The sequence below is a fragment of the Ochotona princeps genome, chromosome 19, assembly GCF_030435755.1.
Source record: "Ochotona princeps isolate mOchPri1 chromosome 19, mOchPri1.hap1, whole genome shotgun sequence".
NCBI lineage: Eukaryota > Metazoa > Chordata > Mammalia > Lagomorpha > Ochotonidae > Ochotona > Ochotona princeps.
This window is the reverse complement of record NC_080850.1, coordinates 2,177,578-2,196,738: the sequence shown is the minus strand read 5'-3', so window position 1 is coordinate 2,196,738 and position 19,161 is coordinate 2,177,578. Positions and strand designations below refer to the sequence as shown.

Here is a 19,161-nt window from a genome sequence, read left to right as displayed (position 1 = left end):
GACTGACTAGGAGGGCTTTTAAGTGACAAGTGACATGTTTTTACGTATGTGTAAAAGATGTATGTCTTTTACTTAAAAAGAATTGCTGTAGAGAACAAGGTCTTCCACTCTCTGCTTAATTCTCCAAATGGCCACAATGGCCGCAGCTGTGTTGGTATGAAGCTGGGAGCCACGAGTTTCTTCTGGGTTCCCCGTGTTGGTACAGGGACTTAAGCACTTGGGCCATCTATTGTTGCTCTCTCAGGCCATTAGCAGGGAGCTGGATCAGAAGTACAACTGGGACTATTAAGATTTATTTATTTTTATTGGAAAGGCATATATGGAGAAAAGGAGATACAGAAACAGCCAGTAGACTGTCACACCAGGTCTTGTATATACTTTCTTACACCAGTAAAGAGGATGCTGTTTGGGGGCATCACTTGGAACAACTACATTCCCTATCACAATGGTGGTTTGTGTCCTGGTGAGTCTTTGCTTCTGATCCCAGCCCCCCACTAATGCTTCTGGGAAGTGGCAGGTAACAGCTGGAATGTTTTCTTCCCACTGCCCATTTAGGAGACCTGGACAGACTTCCTGGCTCCTGGCTTTGGCCTGACCCAGGCCAAGCCCAGGAAGCCATTTGGGTAATCAACACAGGGAAAATCAATCAATCAATCAATCTCTCTCTCTCTCTCTCTCTCTCTCTCCCTCCCTCCCTCCCTCCCTCCCTCCCTCTTTCTCGCTCTCTCTCTGCCTTTTCAAATAAATGAATGTAGTGTTGTGGCGCAGCTGGTTGTCCTGCTGCCTGTGATGCTGGCATGTCATGGGCACCAGTTAACGTCCTGGCTGCTGCACTTCTAATGCAGTTCCCTGTTAATATGTCTGGGGAAGCAGCAAAACATGTTCCAAATCCCTTGGCCACTGTAGCCCTGTGTGAGAGCTAGCTGGAGTTCTAGGCCCATCCTTGGTTGTTGAAGCCATTGGGGACTATACCAGCAGATGAAAGATCTTCCTGTTTTTCTTTTTTCTATGCTTTCATGTATGTGTCTCCTCCTCTCTGTACTTTTGCCTTCAAAAAGAATTATTTAAAGACAGAGTCACAAAGGAGAGACGGAGAGATACTCCACCCTCTGGTTCACTCCCCAAATGGCCCCAGTGGCTGTAGCTGGGCTGATTGGGAGCGAGGAGCCTCTTCAGGGCTCCCATGTGTGTGCAGGGACCCAAGGACTTGGACTGTATGCGTGTGCTTTCCCAGGTGTGTTAACAGGGAGCTAGATTAGGAGTAGAAGATCCAGGACAGCACTTAGATATTGGCATTGCAGGCAGCTGTTTAACCTTCTGTTTCATAGCTCCCAGCCCCAGTTGGCTTTTTACTTTTGAATTTTATTTAGGAATTCTTTTATACACTCAGGATATAAGCCCTTTATCACATTATTTCCAAAATATTGTCCTGAACCATAACTTACCTTTTTAGTTTCCTTTAAAAGATTATGAAAATGATGTTAATTAGGCTTTACGTTTTATTTTTATTGGAAAGTCGGGTATACAGAAAAGATGAGAGACGAGAAGATCTTCCATCCGATGATTCACTCCCCAAGTGACCACAATGGCTGGAGCTGAGCCAATCCAAAGCCAGGAGCCAGGAGTTTCTATCGGGTCTCCCACATGGGTGCAGGGTCCCAAGGCTTTGGGCTGTCCTCGACTGCTTTCCCAGGCCACAAGTGGGGAGCTGGATGGGAAGTGGAACTGCTGCAATTTGAACCGGCGCCCATATGGGATCTATGTGCTTTCAAGGCGAGGACTTTACCCAGCAGGCCCCACAGCATTTTTTGAATGTATAATGATACCAGCTTTTTGACACATGCCATGATACATCATTGTGATTTGTGGTCCCCTTTCCTGTTGAGGCCATTGGAACACATTTCTTCCAGCCTACTGTAATTACGTACTGCTGACTAATCTGTTCATCTCTTCAATTCCAGTTTTCTCATAAACTAAATTACTTTTTACAGACTCTACTTGTACTTGGAAAGTCTACTCTACTTGGAAAGTCAGATATACAGAGAGGAAGAGAGACAGAGAGAAAGATATTCCATCCACTGAATCATTCCCCAAGTGGCCACAACGGCTGGGGCTGAGCCAATCCAAAGCGAAGAGACTGGAGCCTCTTCTGTGTCTCCCACGTGGGAACAGGGTCCCACGTGTTTGGGCCCTCCTTGCCCAGGCCACAAGCAGAGAGACAGATGGGAAGTGGAGGAGCCAGGATTATAAGCAGCGCCCATTTGGGATTCCGGCATGTGCAAAGTGACAACATTAGCCGCTAGGCTACTGCGCCAGGCCCGTGGTCATGTTTTATTTTAATGTTTTTTTTAAGCATTTGTTTATTTTTATTGGAGAGGCAGACTTCTAGAAAGAAGGAGGGAAAGATATTTCTTTTCACTCCCCAAATGGCTGCAACAGCCGGAGCTTAGCCAGTCCAAAGTCAGGAGCCTGGAGCCTCGAGCCTCTTACCCGTCTGTCATGTGGGTGCAGGGTCCCAAGGCTTTGGGCCGTCCTCTGCTACTTTCCCAGGCCACAAGCAGGGAGCTGGAGGGGAAGTGGAGCAGGTAGGATAACACTCTATGGCATGCCAGAACATGCAAGGCGAGGATGCAGCCAGTGAGCCATCGCAGCGTGTCCTGTTTTTATGTTCTTGACTTCATTTAGTATAATGTCCTCCAGGTAGTCCCTTTCATATTGTTGCAGGTAACAGGATTTCATCTATATTCTTTTTTATATACTCATTTCTGTTTTCAACGTACCCAGGTAGTTTCATATCTTTGTGGCTAGTTGTAAGGGATACGAGAATACCTACGCCTCTTTGCTGTACAGATTGCAGTTGGAATTCTTAGGGTTTTACATTCTTTGTGTTCCTTATGTATGCTGGATATTTCCTTTTGTTTCCTAGGTTATCTTGTCACTCAGTTGATTCTTTCCTTTGCTGTGCAGAAGCTCTTACAACACAGCTTGCCTGTACTTTGTGGGTCGTATTTAAAATGTCTTTGCCCAGTGTAGTGTCTTGTAACAGGTTTTTTGTTTTGTTTTTTCATATTTTTTCTTTATTTTTGACATTCTGTACATAGTTAATTAGCGCACAAAGATTCAAGGGCTACAGGAAAGTGGGTAAGACTATTATTTTCACATTGTTTGGTCATGTATCTGGGGTAAAGGGGGAGATAAAGGGAGAAGCCCCACGCATTCTCCCACCCATCCCAGGTACCTGATGTGGGGCATGCTCCGAGGCTCTTGCTCAGGTGGTTTTGGTAGCTCAACAGTTACGAATTGCTGCCACTCTCGCCATTCCAAGCACGATGAGGTCACTGAGGATTCCTCTGATTGACATAGTCCACCGTAGAGTCTCCGTTTGCCCTGTTTTTCACTGCCAACATATAGCTTAGGTAGTTGACTGATTTGTTCTGTCTTCTGTCTTTTCATGGTTAGGGTTCTGAGTCCAGCAGTTCGATTGGGGAGATCTCCAAAGAAACTTTGTCTGACGTGTTCCCAGACCAGATTCTTGTGTGTACCTTCAAGTACAGGGCCAGCACTGTCCATTGCCCCAATCAGTTGGTGATTGCAATTGCTAGGTTGGTTCTGTTTCCAGCCCCGTCTTCCACTGGAACCAATGGGTGTTGCAGACCAGCCTGATTCTGCCCAGCATACACTCGACCCTCAGGCAAACCAATGGGAGCTGTAGCCTAATTGGGGCGACCCACAATAACCCTCAACAGGCCCGCCCCCTGCCCTGGTTTGCCAGTATGTGGAGCAAACTAGTGTAGTCTGTCCCACATCCCATTCAGCTCTCATACATGTCAATGGGCATTGAAGCCTCATGTTTATTGAAAAGGCAGAATTTCAGAGAGACATGGAGAAATAGAAGAAAAGATCTTCCATCTGCCGGTTCATTCCCCACATGGCCTCTGTAGCCAGAAGTGAGCTCATCTTCAGAGCATGCTCCATGAGCATCCTCCAGGCCTCCCACTTTGGTACAGGATCACGAGGCTTCAGGCCAACCTGCACTGCTTTCCCAGTGAGTGAAATACGGAAGCAGCCAGTATAGGAACCGATGCCCATATGCGATACCAGCACCTGAAGGGGGAGGATTAGCCAATCGAGCCATCACACCAGTCCCTATGTACCAGCTTTTTAAAAGGTTATTGTATGAGAAATAGATGTCTAGCTTCAGTTTTTCTGCACCTTCAAGAGACTATGTTTGCTTTCGTGTTTTCTTGCTATTTTTGAGGAGGTTGCTTCCTCTTTTTTGTCAGATTTCTTTATTTATTTTGGGTAGTCAGAAAAACAGAGGAGAGAAAGAGAGGAAGATCTTTCATCTGATGATTCACTCCCCAAAGTGACCGCTATAGCCAAAACTGCACCAATCAGGAGCCAGGAACCAGGAGCTCTTCCTGGCTCCTATGCAGGGTCAGGGTCCCAAAGCTTTGGGCCATCCTCTACTGCTTTCCCAGGTCACAGGCAGGAAGTTGGGTGGGAAGTGGGACTGCTGGGATTTGAAGTGGCAGCATATGGGATCCTGGTGCATTCAAGGCAAGGACTTTAGCCACTACACTATCGCGTCTGGCCCAGCATGGATTTATTTCTGAGCCCTCTGTTGTGTTCCTTTGTGAAGTGTGGCAGTATGGATTCCTCTAGCTTTGTTCTTTTTGCTAGTATTACTTTGAGTTTGGAATGGTGCCACAGCAGAGCAGCTCAAAAGCCTCCACCTAAGGTGCCAGCATTCTTTAAGGGACCTGGTAGAGCTGATGCGGACCGCAGTCCTCGCCCACCCCATCCCTGAAGTGACTGGACTCTTTGGATCAGGAGCAAACAGTCCAGGAATGGGCACTGTAGTTTATGCCCTGGCTGCTCCAGTTTCAGTCCAGCTGCCTGCTGACTGACTGCCTGGGAAAGCAGCAGAGAATGACCAAGTCCTTGCACCTCTGCACCCCTGTGTGAGTCTTGCAAGAAACTCAAGGCTGGGCTTGGCAGCGTGGCCTAGTGGCTAAGGTCCTTGCCTTGATCCCATATGGCCGCTGGTTCTAATCCCGGCAGGTCCACTTCCTCTCTATCTCTCCTCCTCTCAGTATATCTGACTTTGTAATAAAAATAAAATAAATCTTTAAAAAAAAAAAACTTTACACACACACACACAAAAAAAAAAGAAACTCAAGGCTTCAGGTCGAATCAGCTCTTGCTGTGTGGCCATCTGGGACAGAAGGCACAGATGGAAACCGCTCTATCTTTCTTTCCTTTGTCTATGGCTTACGTTGTGTGTAGGTATTACTTAGTTTGGTTATTCAGCAGTACTAATTTTTGCACTTCACAAACTGTGAGATGTCTTTCCATTTACAATATGCTCAGTGCTTTGTAGCTTTCAGTATAAAAATTTTTCACCTGTACCCACATGAGAGACCTGTAACAAGCTCCTGGGTCCTGACTTCGATTGGCTCAGCTCTGGCTGTTGGTTCACTTGGCGAGTGAACCAGTGTATGGAAGATCTTTCCCTGTCTCTCATTTCTCTGTTTATCTGATTTTCCAAATAAAAAGGAGTAAACCTTTAAAAAAAGAAGTCTTTGAGAGTAATAAGTGCTATTTTTTTTACTACTGACTTATTTATGTTAATTTTATTGGCTACAAATTTCATGGATTTGATTGTTCTCATTTTTTGGGTTGATCCCTTTGGAATTTTTTTCCCTTTGGGATTTTTTTTTAAAATTTATATATTTTTTGTAATTGCAAAGTCAGATATGCAGAGAGGAGGAGAAACAGAGAGGAAGATCTTCTGTCTGATGATTCACTCCCCAAGTGACCGTAACAGCCAGTGTTGTGCCAATCCAGAGCCAGGATCCAGGAAGTTCTCTAGGTCTCCCACGTGGGTACAGGGTTCCAAGGCTTTGGGCCATCCTTGAATGCTTTCCCAGGCCACAAGCAGGGAGCTGGATGGGAAGTGGAGCTGCTGGGATGAGAACCAACGCCCATATGGTTTCCTGGCACGTTCAAAGTGAGGACTTTAGCTGCTAGGCCACCCTGCTTTGGGATTTTTAATATAGAAGTTCATTTATAATAGCAGATTGTAGAAATAAGGGTGACAGGCATTTCTATTCACTGGTTCACTCTCCTTATAGCTACAAGAATCAAGAGCTTCATCCCTTTGATGGCATTGTCCAGGTACTTGGGCCAGAGGATCTTCCTCTCTGTCTCTCCTTCTTTCTGTACATCTACCTTTACAATAAAATGAATGTTTAAAAAATGAATCTGATGCAACATGAACTGGTGCTTGTAACCGGTGCCAAATCTGCCAATGTCACAGATTTTGTATACTTAGTCCACCACAGCATTGAGCTCTGATTATTCAGACTGTTAGTTGTGTATGCTCAGTGTTTGTAGTTGAGATTGGTAATGTGATCCTGTGTTCAGAATGAGCCCCGGCAGGGTTCGTGTTCAGGTACGTCCTAGGCTGTTTCACTTGGGTTGTGTGAGGTGGAGCCTCCGCTGCTTTTTTCCCCCGCTAACATTTTACAGAAATGATTAGATACACATAGATAGAAAGGCATAATGAATCCTCTTACATTCACCTCTTGAATCATATAGCTATCACCTTCCTACTTAATTGTCGCTCTGACAAGGTACCCCTCTTAAAAATGCTTCTGAAACCCCCCAGATTTCTGTCTTTCAAATGTAAACAATTTTTCTTCCAGTTATGTTACAAGAGAATGCAGTAGTTCCTTTGTGTCATCATTTATCCAGTTTAGTTTCAAGTTTTTCCCTTTGTCTCTGAGATTATCCATGTCTTTTAATTCGGATCTAAGTAATATTCCTGCATTAGATCTCTGTTTACATCTCTTACATATCCTTACACAGTGCTGACTCCTCAATATTTTATGCCATTTGTGCATGTTTGATTAAATGGTTATTTGTTCTTTTAAATTTTGTACCTACTCATTTAGTCAATTGTGTTTTCCTGGTGTTCCTTTAATGATTCTATTCTCCGTGGTTCCAGTAGTATTTCTTACAGTAAGAGATATTGGTTGCTTTAGGTGTGGGTTCAGATTTGGGTTTGTCAGGAATGTTTCATCCGCAGCAGGTGCTGGCATTGCGTTGTGACGTTAGCAGGGTCTGTCGGATTGTCAGTCGACACTGATTAAGACTGTTCATTGCTTTCAACTGTTAATCTTGTCATGTGCAAATTCCTAACTCCTGACATACGAAGGTCAGCTTTGTGTAAATTCTTGATCAGATAACTAACTTGTTACGTTTTCGGGTTTTCCAGGAATACATACCTGTTTTGTATGTAAGCAGAGCGGGGAAGATGTTAAAAGATGCCTGTTGCCTTTATGTGGGAAGTTCTACCATGAAGAGTGTGTGCAGAAGTACCCACCCACGGTCATGCAGAACAAGGGCTTCCGGTGCTCCCTCCACATGTGCATCACCTGCCATGCTGCCAACCCCACGAGTGTCTCTGCATCTAAAGGTCTCAGCCTCCCGCGTGCCACGTTGTCACTGTGCTGCCTCTCTTTACTGCAACCTCAGCCCCTCTTGCTGTGTTCTGCAACATTGGGCGCTTTTGTGTGGGGGAGAGGAGGTCTTAGTCGTGGACTAGTTCAGCTGTCCCCACTTTGCCTTCTGGGGAGTTTCATTTTAGATTTAGCATGAAGCAGTTGTCCACTACATATCCCCTTCTCCCTATCCTTTTAAAAGATCACGTGTTTTCTTCCCTGTGGATTCTTGTGTCTGTGCTTGTCAAATATGATACTATTCAGAAATGTGTGCCACATTCCACGTATTGTGTCGATTTATGTTTTAAAATAGAAGCTCTTCTGCTAGAATGTTTTTTGGCTTCAAAGTTATCTTGAGAACTGAAATTTCAAATTTTTTCTGTCAAGTTAAACAAGCCCACGTTTGAAATCCAGCATCCAGACAATTCTTTCTGTTCAGTAGTGGTTTGCTGTTTAATACTCATTTGACAGCACAATTCTAACCTTTCTCAAAGAGGGCCGGACACTTTAAGTCTAGCAATGCTGACAATTTTGATGCAGCTTGCCCTTTTATGCCCTTTTCCCTATAGATCTTGTTGGTACTTCATAGCCTATTTTATCTTTTTTTTTTTTTTTTTTTTAGATTTATTTATTTTTGGGCCCGGCGGCGTGGCCTAGCAGCTAAAGTCCTCGCCTTAAACGCCCCGGGATCCCATATGGGCTCCGGTTCTGATCCCGGCAGCTCCACTTCCCATCCAGCTCCCTGCTTGTGGCCTGGGGAAGCAATCGAGGACGACCCAATGCATTGGGACCCTGTACCCGTGTGGGAGACCTGGAAGAGGTTCCAGGTTCCCGGCTTCGGATCGGCATAGCACCGGCCCGTTGCAGCTCACTTGGGGAGTGAATCGTTGGACGGAAGATCTTCCTCTCTGTCTCTCCTCCTCTGTGTATATCTGACTTTGTAATAAAAATGAGTAAATCTCTGTTTTGTTTTGTTTTTTAAAGATTTACTTTTATTACAAAGTCAGATATACAGAGAGAGGAGGAGAGACAGAGAGGAAGATCTTCCGTCCAACGATTCACTCCCCAAGTGAGCCGCAACGGGCCGGTGCTATGCCGATCCGAAGCCGGGAACCTGGAACCTCTTCCAGGTCTCCCACGCGGGTACAGGGTCCCAATGCATTGGGTCGTCCTCGATTGCTTCCCCAGGCCACAAGCAGGGAGCTGGATGGGAAGTGGAGCTGCCGGGATCAGAACCGGAGCCCATATGGGATCCCGGGGCGTTTAAGGCGAGGACTTTAGGCGCTAGGCCACGCCGCCGGGCCCTGCCTATTTTTTTTTAAGTAGTTTAATAACAAGTTTGATAAATTAGGTTAGGTGATATATAACACCTGGAGTTGGTGGGAAGTAATTAACCTGAAAGTTTTCTTAAGAATAATGGTGCCAGAGAAGTAATTTTGGCACCTGGCCCCTTCCCAGGTTACTTGGAGTTTGGTCAGCGGCTGTGGTAGGGTAGCCATTGGGGTAGAGCTTTCTGTGGCGAGCAAGCTCCTTATAAAGATAGGATCCACTTCTTGTGCAGATTTTTATATATAGTTCCCATATACGCTTTCCTAATTGGGTATTTTAAAATTCATTGTCTGGTGTTCCATTTCTGACATTTCTCATTGTTAGTAAATAGAGTTGAGTGACACATATTGTTCTTACATTGAATTTCTTTGTTTTTCTTGTACTTCTCCCTGCCTCTGTTGCTTCTCCTATATTTAGGTCGACTGATGCGTTGTGTGCGCTGTCCGGTGGCATACCACGCCAATGACTTCTGCCTCGCTGCCGGGTCCAAGATCCTCGCGTCTAACAGCATCATCTGCCCGAATCACTTCACCCCCAGACGCGGCTGTCGGAATCACGAGCATGTTAATGTTAGCTGGTGTTTTGTGTGCTCAGAAGGTAAGACGTCATTTCTTGTGCTATAAGTAGTCTAATAAAGCCTTCATATTATGTTTTCTAATTAGTAATGGTTTTGTAGTTGGAACAAAAATTTTCTTCACCATATCATCGGAAGTCATATTTTAAAATGATATCCTGAATAGCAGAATTTGATTGCCTAATAGTGAGAGGATTTAATTTGCAATTTGAATAACTTGGTTTTGCTAAAATGATAAATTATGGAATCAGTAATATGCACAGAAAAAAATTCACCTAAATCCAAACACCAGAAGAGTAAGCATCACAGGCCCAACACAGTAGCCTGGCGGCTAAAGTCCTTGCATTGCACACGCCGGGATCCCACTGGTTAGGGTCCTGGCTGCTCCACGTCCCATCTTGCTTGTGGCCTGGAAGGGCAGTTAAGGACAGCCTGAAGCCTTGGGACCCTGAACCCATGTTGGAGGCCTGGAAGAGGGTACAGGCTCCTGGCTTCGGACCTGCTGATAACCTCCCCAAATGTCCACAACAGCTAGAGCTGAGCCATTCTGAAGCTGGGAGCTAGGAACTTCCTGTGTCTCCCAAGTGGAATGCAGGTACTTGAAGACAAGAGCCATTTTCTGCTGCTTTCCCAAGCTTTAGACAGGAAGGGTTGAGAAGTGGAGCAGCAGGATATGAACCAGCGCCCACAAGGGATGCCGGTGATAAAGGGTGGAGATTAGCTTGCTGTGTCACTTCGTTGTCCCCATCATCATATAATCTCTTTAACATTATATTCATTCTTTTATTTGAACGTGTGAAAAGAGAATGAAGCACAGATCCTTCACCCTCTGCATTATTCCCCACATGGCTACCTCAGGGCTGAACCAGGCGAAAGACTGCATCCATGTCTCCCTCCCACCAAGGGTGATGGGTCTTGGTCCTTTTCCACTGCCTTTTCAGGCACATTAACAGGAAGCTGGATTGGAAGCCAAGCAGCTGTGACTCCCACAGCATGCCACTGTGGTGTTGTGATAGTTTAGCTAACTGCAGCACAATACAGGCCGTTAGGGTGCTTTGAATTCCACTGGAGATAAGTTCTATGCACTTTTTTCAGCACAGAGACACAGGTAATGGCCTGTGATAAAAAGCTCTGTATGGAGAGAGTCAACCAATAGCTAGTTCTCTTAACCGCATTTTCCTGAAATTTCTTATTAACTGTAGAAGAAACAGCTTTAAAATGGTGGGGGCAGGTGCTCTGGTAGCTCTTGGGGTGGGGAGTATGTATGAAATCAAACTCTACATGTTAATGCAAAGTTATTACTTGCCTTTTTCACTTCATTTGCATTTGCATGGAAAGTACAACAAGTAGAACAAGTAGAACAAATCAAGGTAGTGGCTCTAAACTCATAGTAAACTAATGGCATTTTCACATTGCCCTTTTTTTTTTTTTTTTTTGACATTGCCGTGCTTCAGTGAATGGTTTGTAATTTGCAGAGAATTCATGGTGCAGCTCGGTCGCATATTGATGGTTTTTGAGTGAAAACACCCTTACGGTTACAGCTGCCATTAATCTTCACTGTCTGTGTACTTCACTTAAAAAGGGATTGTTGGGCTCGGCAGCGTGGCCTAGTGGCTAAGGTCCTCGCCTTGATCCCATATGGCCGCTGGTTCTAATCCCGGCAGCTCCACTTCCTCTCTATCTCTCCTCCTCTCAGTACATCTGACTTTGTAATAAAAATAAAAATAAATCTTTAAAAAAAGGGGGTGGGGATTGTTTACTTCAAAGGCAAAATGCTGTTCCCTCTACTGGTTCACTCCTCAGGTGCCTGCAGCTTAGAGGGCTGGGCCAGCCTGGAACCTAAGATCTCTGTCCCTGTATCTCACTAGGGTGTTAGGAAGCTGGATTGGAAGCAGTGGACGCAGCTCCTAAGCGCTCTGATGTGGGGTGCCTGTGTCCCAGCTGGAGGCTTCGCCCACTGTGGTCACAGTGCTTGTGCTCCTCCCTGTTTCTCCCTGACCGACATCCGTTTTTGGTTGTCAGTTACTGATATGCTACAATTATTCGTACTTGCGTGCTTTTTTTTTTTTCAAATGTTTATTTGAAAATGAACAAATGTACGCCTGTCAATTTCTGGAAACTGCGTTTCGGGTTCCCACACGTGGCCCTGATCTTTGCCTATGTGACATGAGCATTGAGAGAATGGCCTAGCTCCCCCTCTGTATCTGCCTCTTCTTTTTCAAAAGTAATTTTAAAAATAGAAAGCTTGTGCAAATTGAGTTAAGATATGCTTACGTTGTTTTGCAATTTTAAACTCTAAGCATATCAGGATTCAAAAGGTTCATGGAGGGGCCAACGATGTGGTAACAGTTGAAGACGAGAGCATTGATTGCTGCTGCTTCTGATCCTGCTTTTTTGCTAATGTGGCTGGGAAGGTAGAGATGGCCACCCATGTGGGAGACCTGAGTAGAGTTTTAGGCTTCTGGCTTTCTACCTTGCCCAACCTCCGCAACTGGGGCCATCTGAGGAATGAATTAACGAATGAAAGATTTCTCCGTCTCTCCTTTTGTCTGTCAGGATCCCCATTTTGTAACAAAATGGGCTTAATTATTTCCCCTCATCTTTTTTTAGTTCTGCTTGTCTGGATATGCACATAACATGACTGTTGTGAATTTAGTACTGATTTCATTGCCTTAATTTATTTTGTCATTAGGGTGCCACATTTGCTATCCATGAATGTAACAACCCTTGGTTAGGAAGGTAGAGTTCCGGCGATGAATGGTCATGGAAATGTCTTCTTGATATTTTATATTAAATGACTAATCCTTTGAGGAGATAAACAGTTGGTGCTGTTGGTTCCCCTAGGAGGCAGCCTGCTGTGCTGTGATTCTTGCCCTGCTGCTTTTCATCGTGAATGCCTGAACATTGATATCCCTGAAGGAAACTGGTATTGCAACGACTGCAAGGCGGGAAAGAAGCCACACTACAGGGAGATTGTCTGGGTGAAGGTCGGACGATACAGGTAAGTACGTCTACAGAGAATGCTGCCCGCTGCTTTTGTCATGTTGCATTTCTTGGGTTCCTCAAACACACTGGTTATGTTTGCTAATTCTTTTCTTTGTATGTGTGGTACACCATCACCTTGAATTAATTTTTCCTCATAACCAACAGCCCAAACTTTACAGTTTACATCACAGAACTAATACTGGTACTCATGTTTCTGCTTTGTAGAATATTTGTTAACGAAAACTCATAATGTTTCACTAACAATGGAAGTATGATGTTAGTATTTTGAGATTCTTTCTGGTAGACGTGCCAGTGCCCAGCTTCCCCATCCTCGGTAATTGCCCTTTATAGTGGATGCACAATTTTGCCTTTTTAAAATTGCTTTCACAAAATATGGAATGCAAAAATAATTTGACATGTATGATTTGGGAAGCAACAAGTAATTATTTTATACCCCCCGGTTAGGAAGGTAGAGCACCGTTGCAGTCATCTGAGGGTCACTTTGTAGCCATGCCTGGTTCTGTTCTCTCCTGCTCACAGGTAGCTGTTATCCTGAATTGTGGCTAGTCTTTATTTCATGTTGTGTTTTACATACTTCGGAATTATTGTTGATACAGCTCTCTGCAACTTGCTTTATTAACCTTTATGACCTGGCCTTCCTTGTTTGTCCAAGGCTCTAGTTTACTGTTAACAATTCCTGTTTAATCAGGCACTCTTTGGGCTTATGGCAAGGAGCCTGTTTATGGCTGTCTTTGGAATAAAGTAGGTGGGCTTTCCAGCTCAAATATCTGTTGCCGTTTGGAATAGTTTAGTGAAAAGTCTTTGTCACTGAGTCCTAGGAAGTGTGTGGTGGCTCACGTGACTGTTCATAGCGTCTTCATGCTTCCAGTGTTTGCTACTGGTTAGCTGTAACACTGTTGAAGGTTAGACTTTTGTGTGAACCAAAACACATGACAGTTCCTTACTACTGTGGGTTATTCTCTTAGTGCCCTGCAGCCTTCCAGCACTTTCCTCCCTTGTTTCTGCCTTTCCAGGTGGTGGCCAGCAGAGATCTGCCATCCGCGAGCTGTTCCCTCCAACATTGATAAGATGAGACATGATGTGGGCGAGTTCCCTGTCCTCTTCTTTGGGTCAAATGACTATCTGTGGACCCACCAGGCCCGAGTGTTCCCCTATATGGAAGGAGACGTGAGCAGCAAGGACAAGATGGGCAAAGGAGTGGATGGAACGTATAAAAAAGGTAACTTTATCCTGTTTGCGCCTCAAACCAGTTCCTTGCAATTGCCTGAGTTATCTGCTTTATGTTAAAGTCACACACAATGGGGCCAGTGTTGTGGCAGGGCAAGTAAAGCTACTGCCTGCAGGGCGAACATCCCATGTAAGCATTGTTTTGTGTCCCAGCTGCTCCACTTCAGAACCAGCTTCCTGCTAATGCCCAGGGAAAGCAGTGGAGGAGGACTTGAGTGTTTCGGTTCCTGCTGCCCATGGGAAGACCCAGGGCGAGTTCTTGGCTGGCTTCAGCCTGGACAGCACTACTTACTCCAAGCATCTGGGTGGTCAACTAGCCGTTGAAAGATCTATATCTCTCTTGCTCTGTTTTCCTCTCTATAATTCTAACTTTAAAATATATAAATAATGAGAAAGAAAATATCACACCTGCTCCATTAAGCAGCACTCCATCCCTATCTCTAGGCCATCATGTGTCTGAGGCTGCAGGATTGTACAGGAAAGTTGATCCACATCACTTACTCTTGCTTAGTTAATTTTTTAAAGATTAATTTATTTTTATTTGGAAATCAGATATACAGAGAGGTGGAGAGATAGAGAGGAAGATCTTTTGTCTGATGATTCACTCCCCAAGTGGCCACAATGGCCAGAGCTGAGCCAATCTGAAGCCAGGAGCCTCTTCTGGGTTATACCCACAATCCAACCCTTCCTCCTCCTTAAGTAGGAAGATACATATACCGTTAAGTCAGGAAGACAGCCTCTGTAAGGTTAGCTCTTGTGCACAAAGTTAGCAGGCTCTGGTTGTTTGGGACCGCACAGTGAGGAAGGAGAATTAGGCTGTTTTCCTTGACAGCTAGATACGTTACAAGGAGTCAAGAGAGTTGGAGAAACTGCAGACAGTGGTGGAGTGTTGGGACCCTGAGGAGGCACAATAGGCAGTATCTGAAAAAATGAGTAAGTTAGCTATGTTAGAAAAGTTGAAAACTGTGACAGAGTTATTCCTAAGACTAGAGAGAGAGAGAAAGACGGGGACAGGACAGACATTCGAGTGGCACTGGGCAGGCATCCCAAGTAACTGGCAATTGGATGGGACAGGGGTGTATTTTAGGGCAATCTTGAGGACTCCATGTAACACACCTACAGTGTGCCAGATGGTCACATGGATAGAGCATGGGGAAGGCACAGAAGGGAAGCAGAGCCCAGTGGTAAGACTCATCTCCCAGGAGGATGTGTCTGTGGGCTCTCCCAGCCACGGAGCTGTTGTTCTCTGACAGTGGTACCCTGTGTTGCGTCACGTAGCTGGGGATTGCTACACTGCTATGTCTGGATCCCCTAGGAACTACACAAAGATACTTGAAATAGTTCCTGAGAAATAAAACTAAAAGGTCACTTTATGCTGGTGCAAAAAAGTTCTTGAAATTCATACTTAATTGTTTTCATAATATATACTTCTGTGAGCTTTTTTGAGGCCTCCCAAAATGCATGGATTTGAAAATTGGCACCAAAACCTTATATTTGGGGCTCGGCAGCATGGCCTAGTGGCTAAGGTCCTCGCCTTGATCCCAGCAGCTCCACTTCCTCTCTATCTCTCCTCCTCTCAGTATATCTGACTTTGTAATAAAAATAAAATAAATCTAAAAAAAAAAAACCTTATATTTGAATTTCACATTTCTGTACATATTATAAAGTACCCTCACATAACCTGTTTGAAAATATATATTCTCAGTTTTTCCTACAGTAGTTTTGATACTCTCCAAAGCAGATGTGGTGCAGTGTGTGAGGTGCTGAGATGATCTGTGCTTTGTCTATCCGTAGCTCTTCAGGAAGCTGCAGCAAGGTTTGAAGAGCTAAAGGCACAGAAAGAGCTACGACAGCTGCAGGAAGACCGAAAGAATGATAAGAAGCCCCCACCTTATAAGCATATAAAGGTGAGGAAAAAACCCACCACACCCCCTTGCCCAAGAGACATTGTGTGTACCTTGCCTCTCTGCTGTGTTCGTGACAAGATTGGGAAGCCCATTGCAGTTCCTTCTGCGTACCAGGTCAAGCATGCCGCATAGACTTGAAAAAATCAGCTGTATGTTCTTATGGATTTTTTTTTAATGTTATCTTTTTATGCATAGCTTGATTGTTTGCTTACTTATCTGTCTCTTTCAAGTAAGAGACATTGGAAAGAGAGATCTTTCATGTGTTCATTCCCGAGGTGGCCACCGTATTCAGAGATGAGCCATGTTAAAGCCAAAAACTTCATCTGAGTCTCCCACCTGGGTGCCAGGTCCCCAAATGCTTGGACCATTTTGCACTGCTTTTTCGGCAATTAGCAGCAGGCCTGGTGCGGTATCCTAGCGGCCAAAGTCTTCGCCTTTGCATGTGGCAGGATCCCATATGGGTGCTAGTTCTAATTCCAACAGCCCAGTTTCCCATCTAGCTCCCTGCTTATGGCCTGGGAAAGTGGTCAAGGATGACCCAAAGCCTTAGGACCCTGTACCTGCATGGGAGACACGGATGAAGCCTCTGGCTCCTGGCTTCAGATTGGCTCAGCTCCATCTGTTTTGGCCACTTGGTGAGTGAATCATGGGACAGAAGATCATCCTCTCTGTCTTTCCTCCTCTTTGTACTTCTGACTTTCCAATAAAAACTAATAAATCTTTAAAAAAAAAAAAAAAAAGGTGAAGCAGCTGGGACGTGAATCTGCCCACATATGGGATGCTCGCTATTCCACAATGCCAGCCTCAATGTGGGTACTTACGCTGCTGTCTTGGATAGTCATCTAAGATTACAGTGTGTTCTTAGCACCTTTGGATTAACAAGGACCAAAGCCCTGCTGAAAATTATGACATTGTGTGTATCACATGTATGGGAATTCTTCTGGTGATAATTAGTACTAAAGATAATTTAGGTGACCAGTGAATATAGGAACCACAAGGGCAGAAGAATTCATGCCTGTATACCTGGCAAAATACTGTTTGCTTTTTTTTTTTTTTTTTTTTTTTGTACTCTTTGCATTTGAAGTCACTCATTAACAATTTTCTGAAGTAAAATAATAAGAAAAATAGTTAAAACTTGTTGGGGGGGCACTGTGGCATAGCAAATCGAGCCTCTGCCTGCCACACTGGTGCTAGTTCATATTGGCTGCTCCACTTCTGATCCAGCTGCCTGTTAATGACCTGGGAAGGCGTACCTGGGAAAAGCTCCTGGCTCCTAGTCTCTGACAGTCCAACTCTAGCTATTGTGGTCATTAATTCTTTAGAAAAAGAAAATTGTTAGAAATTTTAGTACTTAGAAAGTTACCTCTTTCAGCAGGTAAGTTCGCTTCAGTGTTACTTTCTGCAGTGTGCTGTCCTGAGATCTTACTTGTAAGCCTGTTCCACTTACAGTCTCGAGAGTCTACTTTGCCTATGTGTGTTCCAGATTTAGTGTTACGCTTACCTTTTAGGAAACCATTGGTTATCTGAAATTCAAATTCAACTGGGTATCATATCTTTCCATTTTCTGAATCTGGCAACACCGCTACAAAGATGGTCTCTTGAATCTTGAAAGTGTGACTTTTTATTTTACTATTCCCTAAGGGTTCCTTTTATGCATACTAGTCCATATTCTTTGCATTTCCATCTTTGAGGCATAGTTGCAAATTCCTGATGGATAATGATGAGGTAGTAAACTTATATTCTAAAGATAAGAACACTAAAGTCTGTGCTTACATTTGTAAAAGGGACAAACAGATCTGAACACTGATTACAAAGCAGAATAAGTTTCGTTCGTTTTTGTTTGTTTGTTTTCTTTATTTGGAAGGCAGATTACAGAGAGAGGAAGATACGGAGATTTCGCGTCCACTGGTTTTCTCTCCTGGTGGCTGTAATGGCCACGTAGGCCAGGCCAAAGACTTGGGCCATGTTCTGCTGCCTTCCTAGGCTTGTTAGCTGGGAGCTGGATTGTGAGTGGAGCAGCTGGGATTTGAACTGGGGACCATGTCAGATGTTGGCATTGCAGACAAGCAGCTTAACTTACTGTGCCTCAGCTCCAAATTGTGTTCTCTTCTAAATGACTAAATTTTCTTAGTGATTTTTAGAAGACCTCTAAAAGGAAATAAAATTCAGGAAATATAAACCCTTACAAATAATTAAAATTCAGGAAATTCAAAGATATAATTAAGTCCAATTGTACCTGGTCATGCCCTGTGAATTAAGTGGCAATATCGTATGTGAAGACGTACCACCAAGGTTAGATCTTAACATAAAGTAATGCAGAGTCCCATGACAGACTTACATCCTGTATCCCAGTGCCTGGGCGTGAGTCATTCCAGCCTCCTGGAAACAGTGTCCCTTGATGTTCAAATTGCTCGTTGTCCAGGAGGCCTGTGTTGCTGTATTATTGCTTCGCTATTGTAGGCTTCTGTGGAGCAAGCTAGCAGTTGGATTTCTTTCTCTCTCTCTCTCTCTGTTTTTATATCTCAGGTAAATATAAATAAGTTGTGTTTTCTGGACTTTTAAAAATTTTTTTTATTCGGGTACAAAAAAGGAAAGCAAACCCTTTGACACCGTCCTATGCTTCAGACATTAGAAAGGTTTGGCTGTGGAGGTTCAGCTGAACCATCCTTTTAAAGGATTTATTTGAAAGGCATAGTGACAGCAAAATAAAGACAGGGACCTTGTGCCCAATGCTTCATTCGTTTCCCAGAAAAGCAAGGGCAGGGCTGGGCTGGGTAGGACCAGGAACCTGGATCCGTGCTGGTCTCCAACGTGGGTGGTAATGGCCCAAATACCCAGTCCTTTTCAGATGACTGACCCGGAGCACTAGCAGAAAGTGGATCAGTAAGCAGAGCAGCTCACCTGGTTACCTGTGTTAGCAGTGGTGGCATAACCGGATGTAACACAACTGTGACTTCAAACATTTTCAACCTTGCTAATGAGAGAAACTCCGGACTGATTTCATCACAGAATTTTAGGGCTTTTTTCCCTCTATTTTTCTTTTTGAATATTTGCAAGAGAAGAATCATGAAACAAGTTTATTCTATTGCCTGTTATATACTGCTCATGATTTTGATATTTTTGATGGTTAAATAAAATAGTGGTTCATGACATGACAAATATATGAAATTCAACTTTTGATGCTGCTACTTTTTTTTAATGACAGCTGTGCTTGTTCGGTTTGGTAGTTTCTGTGGGTAGTTTTGTACTGCATGGCTCAGTTGAGCCGCATTCATTGTTGACCTGTGGCCTGCTTTCAAACCTCAAATTTACACTCTGGCCCTTGACAAAAAGTTTGTCAACTCGTGTGAAATGACATTTGATCCTAGTGTGATCCTATCCTCGTTCTTAACCATGTGGGGTTTTTTTCCTTCCATTTTTAAAGGTTTATTAATTTTATTTAATTGAAAGACAGTTACAGAAAACAAAGAGATACAAAGAAAGTGATTTTTTTTTTATCCAGCAGTTCTCACCAAATGGCCATGATGGTCCAGCACATCAGAGCCTGGAGCTCAGTCCAGGTCTGCCTGCAGCTGGCAGGGCAGCGTCCTCGTGCGTTTCTTGTTGGTTG

The 19,161-nt window shown here is 44.2% G+C and overlaps 1 protein-coding gene across 15 annotated transcripts in view; it reads left to right on the top strand.

Annotated features, from left to right (window-relative positions):
- The window catches only part of NSD1 (nuclear receptor binding SET domain protein 1), a 129,655-nt gene that overhangs the window by 84,220 nt on the left and 26,274 nt on the right, over nt 1-19,161 (top strand). For 14 of the 15 annotated variants that reach the window (XM_058677597.1, XM_058677586.1, XM_058677592.1 and 11 more), the window contains 5 exons: nt 7,283-7,483; nt 9,255-9,434; nt 12,256-12,412; nt 13,431-13,636; nt 15,439-15,551. In XM_058677597.1, coding sequence (XP_058533580.1) covers nt 7,283-7,483; nt 9,255-9,434; nt 12,256-12,412; nt 13,431-13,636; nt 15,439-15,551 — 857 coding nt within the window. Of the gene's footprint in view, nt 1-7,282; nt 7,484-9,254; nt 9,435-12,255; nt 12,417-13,430; nt 13,637-15,438; nt 15,552-19,161 lie in introns of those variants that run through there. The other variant, XM_058677599.1, reaches the window with a different exon arrangement.